Genomic DNA, 9,478 nt, shown 5'->3' with positions numbered 1-9,478 from the left:
AGTGGGTATCATCCCCGGTTTCTTCCAATGATTCATTCATTATTATTGAATATCGATTAATATTTAACAACAATAATTATTAATATATAACTGAATTAAATACTAAAAAATTGAATAGAACCACCACGATAAAAATTACGTTTTGAGACTGTCTTGATCTTGATGCCATTAAATTTTACTTTTAACTAGTACACAGTACCACTACTTACGTCTTACACTAGTCACTAGTCACTACACACTCAATAGTGAATAGACTAAAATATGTCTAAATCATACACTAACACGGTTACAAAAGTACAATGTTCTTCAACGATATTTTGCGATAATGCAAGGACGGATTACCAGGAATAACCGAATGCGGGTTGCGTGTATAATGTATAGATATTATTATCAATCAACTATCGTTATGTTTTATTTATACATAATTCGAGTAAAGGTATTTCCAATTTTATTAGAAAATCGACGGACTGCATTACATTCAATTAAATGGATACAAATTACCTAGTGGCTAGTATAGCCGTATAGGCCACTAAAAATATTACAATATACCTACCAAAAGTCAAAACACACCATGAACGATCTATAAATAAAAATCTTGTACAATTTCAAATTTTTATAATTTTATTTAAATTTGGTAATAAAATAAGACAAAAAAAAGTATTTAAAAATAGTATTTGATTTTAAATACAGATACTTTCAAAAAAGTATTCAAATACTATACCCAAGTACTTTTTTCAAATGTATTTAGAATACGTATTTGAGTACTTAAAAAGTATTTGAATACTTTTACTCAAATACTTTTACTCAAGTACTTTACAAGACTGAATATACCATAGTCAATAGTAACAATTTAAAGGGTTTTCAATACATTCGCCTAATAATTCAATCGAATAAAACATTTCATTTTCTTCATTATGCAGGTTGGCAATTTTAGGGTTATCATCACTATTGTACATTTTTGTATTGAATTCTTTTAACATGTTAGCTGTTGGAGTAAATGTGTTACAACAATTTTTTTTTACTTGATTGTGTATTTTTATACGTATCAAAGCAACTAACATTTGCTGTCCCATCCTGTTCCTAATTTTAGTTTTAGTAACATTCATAATACTAAACATCCGTTCAACTACAGCATTTGATATTGGCAACGAAATTATTTTTAATGCAAATTGACACAATTCATCAAATTTATGATCTCCAGATGCTGTTGTAATTTGGCTTAGATGTATCCAAAACTTAACCATAGATATATTATTGATAGGTGTATCAGTAATCAATTCATTGTATTTAAACGAACCAAGTTGTCTCCATTGACTTTCTATAGCATCTATATTTATGTGCCCTACAATAAAATAAAAGCTCATAATAAATACAATATTTAATAATTTTTATATTTGTTATCTTGCATTCTTACCAGCCAGCTCAATAGGAAGCTCAGAAAATTTTGGTCTAGAAAATTGATTGAAACATTCAGCTGGAGATAAGTATTTAATTTTTTCAATTATTTGTAAATTATCTGGCAATCGATTACACATTTCATGGCATAAACGAAATAAAAAATTGGATGACCTTTGTTTAACTAATTCCAATTGAACTTTTGTTAATTTTCCAGTTGTAGTACTTAATTTTGATTGCTCTTCAAATTGATAACCAAAATCTATACAGTTTAAAGGTAGATGGGAACCAGGAAACCTTAAAGCATTTTTAAGTAATTTCACATCTATGACATTAAGCATTCTCCCATCTGCATTTTTTGGAATTATATTGGTTATATGATTTGGTTTTAAAATTCTATTGATGATGGAAATCAATAGTCTTTTAAGATCACTATATGCTTTCGAAATATCTACATTTGTACTTTGAAAAACTATATTTACTTGTGTTACTTCAAATAAAATTGGTTTTAAAAACATTATATAACAAATTGGTATCATCTTTAAGCATGTCATTTAAGGTTCTAGACGTGTAACAACCTTCTTTGCTTTGAGCTATAATATTGAAGTGAGTTTTTAAAGCCAAAAACTGTTCTAGTATACTTTTTATGCAACTATACCAGGCTAACCAACGAGTGGTTGATAGTTGAAGCGACTTAGGTGGAGTCTTTCCATTATATAAAGCTTCAAATAAACTTTTATATATCAATTGTCTCAAGGAACTATGTGAAAACCAATTTCGTATCTCTCGAACTAGAAATTCTAAACTACTAGGTAGTTCTTCACATGCATGGGCTGAACAAATGTTAAGCGAATGACAAATACATTTAATAAGCTAAAGATCTGGTACTATTTCTTTTAGTAATGTAAACAATGATTTGTTTTTACCACAAAGATTACTTGCGCCATCTGTGCCAATTCCAATTACATTTTTTTCATCTAATTTGGATTGAACTAAAAAGTCTAAAAATACATCTCTTAATACTTCTGTAGTAGCTTTTTCAATCTCCATAAATCCAAGAAAATTGGTAACCATATCACAAAGAGCAACACTATGGTATCTGACACAAAAAGCCATATACTTGTGTGTGCCAATATCTGTTGATTCATCAAGGATTATGGAATATGGTTTCAAACCTATACCATCAATAAGTTCTTTTAAATATGCTGGGGCTATAACATTTAGAATTAATTTTGAGCATTTAGTTCGATGTAGTTCAAGCGTATTAAATGGTCCACCCAAATGTTTTAAAAGTTCACCGAGATGATCGATTGTTCTAATTGCAGAGTGTGTAGCTATGTGCATTGATAATTTAAGATCTCTAATTTTTTCTGTATCACTCTTGACTATAATTCCTAAATTAAAATAATCATTACTTTTCAGAAAACTACATTTTTTTAAAATTAAAGTTTAACTTACCAAATGATGATAAAGACGGTTGTTTTGTAATGTTTATACTGTTAGCTCTGTGCTTATGAGTATTTGTATTTGAGTGTTTCATTAGATCTGTTTTGTGCGCTCTTAATGGTACCCGACAAAGCTTACAAAATGCTTCTCCTCTACCAGCAAATGCCTCTGGAGCTTGCTGAAGCCATCCTATAAAATATAAATAGGTAAGTACTAAAAATGAGCAAAATAAAACTATTATTTCATAATTAATAATAATATTTACCTGAACAAATTTCAGATTTTTCCCAATCTGGGTTGTATTTTTTTGTGTACTTCGCATACTTTCCCATCATAATTTCGTAACTTACAACTGTTGACTGTCGAGTCTCAACTATAATGGATTGAAGTATCAATAATAATAAAAGTTATTTTTAAAATTTAAGCATGTTTTACCTTTTTTTGGTATGCTGACAAATTGATCCCGCGTCATTGAGTCCCCGATAAATATTCTATTAAGTAAATATACCAAGACTGAGGCACTAAGACCCCGCGACATTGTATTATTTTTTAATGGAGCGTTTTATACCATGTGGCATGTATAGTTCTATCGTACAACCACCGTTAGCGCTGTACGTCGTCATAGTTCGGCATTCCGGCGCCCGACTGCTTATGTCACTTTTCAGCTGACTACCTGCCTGATCGTTATGTTCGTTAAATGTTAATTCTTATTTCATAATAAAATTGTCGTTTTATAATATTAATTATAATATAATATTATTTATAATATTAAATCTTAAAGGCTAATTGGATTGCAATATGTATATACTACCTATATTAATACTATAAACAGTATTGAGGAGTAACTTGGCTTAAGTTACAAGTTAGTATAACGAAATTACATTTTAAGTAAATTGATGGTAATTTAATTACATTTTATTGTAAGAAATTTATATGTGATTTAAGTTACTTTTTTGTAGTAATTATTACTTAATTACTCGTTACTTTATTTGGTTTAATACATGCACTAAAATGCGATCTAAAATCATTGACTGTAATTTTGAATATGCACTTTTGTTTAAAATTGATAATTTCATATTGTTGATTGTCACTATTTAATATTTAGTTTATGTATAGTCGTATTGAACACAAGGTTAGCCCCAGTAATATTTTTGAAAAAACTAACTTTAATTGTAATTGAGTAATTTTTTTAATTCAGAAGAAATGTAACTCAACTAAATAAAAAAAAAAATAACTTAAGAATAATTTAGATACAATTTTTATAAGGAATTAGTAATGTAATTTAATTACCAAAAAACAGTAACTTTTCAAATACTGACTATTAAATATTACAACCACCAATATTTTTTATATTATTATTTTTTTTTTTAAAGATGTGGTTGTTCATCGGTTTCCAAACTTTAATTAACGTATGTTAATCGTATTATTTACAGTTGTATAGCCATTTATAGTTTTTTAAATAATATTTTATTTATTGTTATTTAAAATAAATAATTAAAAATTCAGGTAACTCGACATGTTTAATACTAAATAGTATATACTGTATTACTGTGTATTATATTGCCACAACATTATTCGTACTTTTATTGAGTTTGAAGTAAGTAAAGCGTATTCTTATGTTACTAATGTAACTTGAATAGCTTTTTTGATAATAGTTTTTTTGGATGAACTACGATAATAATTGGACATTTTAATTGACAACTATAAGGACACTAACAATTTTTTTTAAGTTGAAGTCACCAAATAAACCAAATGACGATGATTGAAAAATTGTTTCTTATTAAACATTTTAATCTGACTTGCTATAGGTAAAATAACCTACTGCTTATAGATAAGTCATATAATTTCATATTAATATAATAATTAATCTAATTACTCAACTCGTTCTTCGCTACACCTGCGATCTTAAAATCATTGTATACGTTGCCAAGTTATGAACACAAGTCATAAGTTTTTAGAACAACCTGTAAAATACTTAATACCTGTAATATAATTAAGAACATTTTATTTATGTTATATCGGTCAAACAACTTGATTCTTAAGACCGGTGCATGTAAACTGTAGAGGGAATAGCCAACCATCTACCCCTTAACTGGATACCATTAGGCATAAAAATGTTGTGTTCAAGGTTTTGATGGAAATAATTTTTGTGTTCAAGATTTTTGCGTTCAAAGTATTGCCTTTCAACAGTCTACATGTTCAAAAATTTGACGGATTAGTTTATTCAAGATTTTGCCGTTCTTGCTAATATTAGTTCAAAATATCGACGTTCGATGTCTCAAAGTTCAACAATTTGAAGGCCTCCCGACTATACTACTAAAAAAATCCTATTTTTTTTGTGTGAAAATATAGTGCTTTAAAAAAAAAAAAATTGGTGGTATAAAAACTTTTGTCGGACAATTGCTTCGATGTTTATTTATAAGTCGCGTAAAACGAGTGACGTCATAAAATGACACCGTCCACCGGGCCGTATCTAAAATACACGCGTTGTATTTATTTCACTCGATTAAAATAACTATAGAGAAAAATTGATTTAAGGTATAAGTTACTAAAGTAAATTTATAAAATAGTTATAAATTTCTTTAGATGATCATATTATTTTTACAGTATTAAAATATGTTTCAGAGTAGGTAGTTTATAGGAAAGACAAAAAAATAAAATATATTAAATAGCAAATACATTATATTAAAAAATATCGTACACTGTTAATTAAAGTTAAAACAAAATACATGTGTTATTATAATTTATAGTTTAAGAACTAAAATAAAAATGTAAAACAAACCTCACAATAAAATATATTAATTCAAACAAAAATACATGTGTTATACATAATTAAAATATTATAATATATAATTGTAGCTAATTAAGCAAAGCATATCAGCAGATTCGCCTCATGCGGATCCAATGTTGTATCCACTGTTCTTCCCGTACGGAGAAACCGGATGGCATTACAACTTACTACAAGAGGACAACAGCCGAAACACGGTTCGGGTTCTTAACACCATCAGGGAGTTTGTATGTTACCGTCTGGCCATTAGATACACTGGAAACAATAGCAATAAAAAAGGCAATACATTTAGTTTATTGCATGCAGGTGGTTTTTTATTGCAGCAGTTTGTGTGTGATCAATATGTCCGTATGGAAGCGAACAATCTGCGCTACACTCGAGACAATCAGAGAGCGCTTTTTGCTGATGCATATCGGGGCCTTGTGGACCATATAAACCAACAGCTCCACGTTGACGAAATCAACCCTGTAGGCCGCAAGACGATTCTACCATCGACGTTTGTAGGTGGTCCTCGGTACATGAAACAATGTTACCACGACGCAATGGCTATTGCTCGTAAGTACGGAAAACCTGACCTATTCATAACGTTTACATGTAACCTTAAGTGGCCAGAAATAGTAGACAACATTCTATGTTGATTGAAGGCAAACGACAGGCCCGATTTGGTGACGAGGGTGTTCCATGCAAAACTAAAGGAGCTAATGAATGACATAACGGTCAATAGAGTGTTTGGTAACATAGCTGCTTATGTGTATACAGTTGAGTTTCAGAAACGTTGTCTTCCACACGCACACATACTTATCATCTTGCACGAGGATAGCAAGTTGCTTACTGCTGACGACGTCGACAACGTTGTGTGTGCCTACTTGCCTGAACCTGCAACCGAAAGACGACTATTTGACAGAGTGAAATCGCACATGGTCCACGGACCGTGTGGACACCTCAACCGCAACAGTCCGTGTATGTTGGACAACAGTTGTTCAAAGAAGTATCCCAAAGAATACAGCGAAGAGACTATGTACGTTTCTGATAGTGGTTACCCGACTTACCGCAGACCGAACAATGGACTTGTGGCAAACGTCAGAGGTCACCCTGTCGGCAATGAGTTTGTTGTCCCGTACAACCCGTACTTGCTGTTTAAGTATGACGCACACATAAACGTTGAGGTGTGCTCTACTGTGGAGAGCGTAATGTATTTGTATAAATACGTATACGTACAAGGGCCTTGACGCGGCTACCTTGGAAATTTGGAATGGAAACGAAATAGATAAGTAAGTGAATTAAACTTAGTTATGAAAATTACATTTAACTAATTATTATAATTGTTTTAGATTATTTTTATTTTTATTTAATTTTTTCTCTATTGTTTTTTTACTACAGTGAAAACTGTCTAAAGCGGACCCTGAATAAAACAGAAAACTATCTAATACGGAATTTTTCTATGGTCCCGGCACGTACCTATAGTTTTATGTAGACGCTCAACCTCAATAAAACGGAACCTTCAAAACGCGGAAACGGAACGATTTTGTAAGTCCCATGCAAGTAAAAACCTTGCATAAACCGGAATAATGACACGCGCGTGTCAAACCTAAACCAAAAATAAGGTATAAAATATAGATATGCCGATATGCGTATTGCGTATGTACAATGTACATCGTTAAATAGTGATAAATAAAAAAGATAAAACTGTTCTATTGAACATATTCGTACAATATAATATGTACATTATATGTACATACAATGCATATTATCGCATCTTAAACGATATGAAATGTCTTCTTTGTAACTGTGAAACAGTCTTACACCAACAGTCGTACGTACACTTTTAATTTAATTTTATCTTCCGTTAATCGTATCAAATATTAAAATGCCAAAATATAAGTGTCTTTCATTAAATGAAAAATATCAACTGATCGATATGAGTACAAAAGGACATTCAGTAAGACAATTACAAAATATATTTAATTGTGGAAAAACTCAGGTTTACGATACTCTTAAAAATCAAAATACAATTAAAGAAGAATGGTTAAAAGGTAATTTCATATTTTTATTTATTTTAACAATGTTTATATAATGTGCATAATATGGATGAGTGTGTACGTAATTTAAAAACGTAAATATAAATTATTTTATATTTTTTGTAGGAAACAGTAAAATGATAAAAGCAATGAAGCATAATGATAATGAAATTATTAACAACGATATTTGGGATTGGTTTTTTTTTTTTTTATTAAAGAAATAACCCTCGGCAACTTGGCAATTGGGATAAGATACATTTTTTTTTTTTTTTTAAATAGGTGTTACATAATAAATAGAAAAGTTTTAATAACAGTAGTGTCTATACTAGATTATATGAGCTTAATGAGGTTGAGTAATCAGCTGGTTAAATAAGTTTGTCCAATCCGGTTTCCTGGAGGAACACGAATGTATCAGGTGATGGCAAGACTGGTCCAATTGTATCATATAAATCGCTGGATAAATGATTGCGGTTTCTCGCGTCGAGGTATGCAAAACATTCCGTGAGAATATGTTTTATTGTTAGTGCAACCCCGCATGTCGTACACGAGGGAGGCTCATCTCGGGACATTAAGAAGCCATGTGTTATTCTGGTGTGACCTATTCTTAGCCTGTTGATGATGGTTTCCTTTTTCCTGTCGCGATGATTGTTAGGCCAGTGGAGAATAGTTGGTTTAATTTCATTAAGTTTGGTTTTTTGTTTTTCCCATGTATTTTGCCAAGCTTGTAGTGATATCTGTTTTATTGTTCTTATGGTATCTTGAAAAGTAGTGAGCGGAGTGATATCTAGGGAAGTTGAGGAGGCTGTATGCTTGGCTTGTATATCTGCTTTTTCATTACCATTGTCGTATACGCCGATTACTCGGACGTATACCAAAATAAAGTTAAACACAAAATAACGCAAAGTACTTTATTTGAACACGACGTCCGGTGGTGATCGAGTCACACGATCACCACCGCTGACCCCTTTGCTGCCTTAACCATATCTCTTATATACTAAATTTACAATTCATACACCTTAGCTTACATAATTATTATTTTAACCCGATTAATAACAATTTTTATTTACATTTCTTACTACTATGTTTTGATTACTAGATTACTTATGCTAGCTAAAATATAAAAGTTTATCAACACCATATTTCACAATTTATTGTTATCTTAACCTATTTAAATGTTATGTTTTATTATTGCTTAATAATTATTGAAGTTCGTTAAATCTTAATACAACACCATCGATTGAAGAATGACCGGGTATCCACATTATTTTGACAGCGTTCCCTTTGGAGAGATTACCATTAGGAGATGTCATTAGGCTTGTGTGTGTTTGCTATGCTAGAAATTGCACTTAGGGAATCACATAAAATAATAAAATTTTGATTTTGTTTTCCGAGAGCGTACTCAAAAGCTTTTAGAATGGCGATTACTTCAGCTGAGTATATGGAACATTCTGTTGGGAGTTTATATGTTATTACCTCATCTTTGTGTATAATGGCGATTCCCACATTGTTTTCCGATTTTGAGGCGTCAGTGTAGATTTCAGTATAGTTAGAATATTGCGATATTGTGTTCTTAAAGTTTTGGATGTATACCTGTGAGCTGGTTGAGTTTTTAGGAAGTTCAACAAGACTAATATCAATAATATTATGAAATGATGTCCAAGGAGGTATGACAGGGAATTGAGATGTTAAAATATTTTTTAGATTGATATTATTTTTTTTAACGATTGCTAGTAAGGATGGGTAAGTGTTAATGGAAGATATCATTCTGTCTCTGGCAAGTTTGGTAGCGAGAATCATTGCAATTTCTTGACGTTTTATATTGAGGGGCATT

At 30.8% G+C, this 9,478-nt stretch overlaps 1 protein-coding gene across 1 annotated transcript; it reads right to left on the bottom strand.

The window, feature by feature from the left end:
* Window positions 1–836: 836 nt before the first annotated feature.
* On the bottom strand, window positions 837–1,535 carry LOC126552585 (uncharacterized). The gene is made up of 2 exons (XM_050207296.1): window positions 1,415–1,535; window positions 837–1,342 (listed from the first exon to the last, which is right to left on the bottom strand). Exons 1-2 carry the CDS (start codon window positions 1,533–1,535, stop codon window positions 837–839), a joined length of 627 nt encoding a protein of 208 aa, XP_050063253.1.
* Between the last annotated feature and the right edge of the window lie 7,943 nt (window positions 1,536–9,478).

The sequence above is a fragment of the Aphis gossypii genome, chromosome X (genome assembly GCF_020184175.1).
Source record: "Aphis gossypii isolate Hap1 chromosome X, ASM2018417v2, whole genome shotgun sequence".
Taxonomy (NCBI): domain Eukaryota; kingdom Metazoa; phylum Arthropoda; class Insecta; order Hemiptera; family Aphididae; genus Aphis; species Aphis gossypii.
Note: the sequence above shows the minus strand (reverse complement) of the source record. Positions and strands in the feature narration are given on the sequence as shown.

Coding starts and splice junctions, on each gene's coding strand:
- LOC126552585 (XM_050207296.1), bottom strand. CDS start 1,535: ATGTGTAATCGATTGCCAGATAATTTACAAATAATTGAAAAAATTAAA. Junction 1,343..1,414: donor GCTTCCTATTGAGCTGGCTG/GTAAGAATGCAA, acceptor ATTTTATTGTAG/GGCACATAAATATAGATGCT.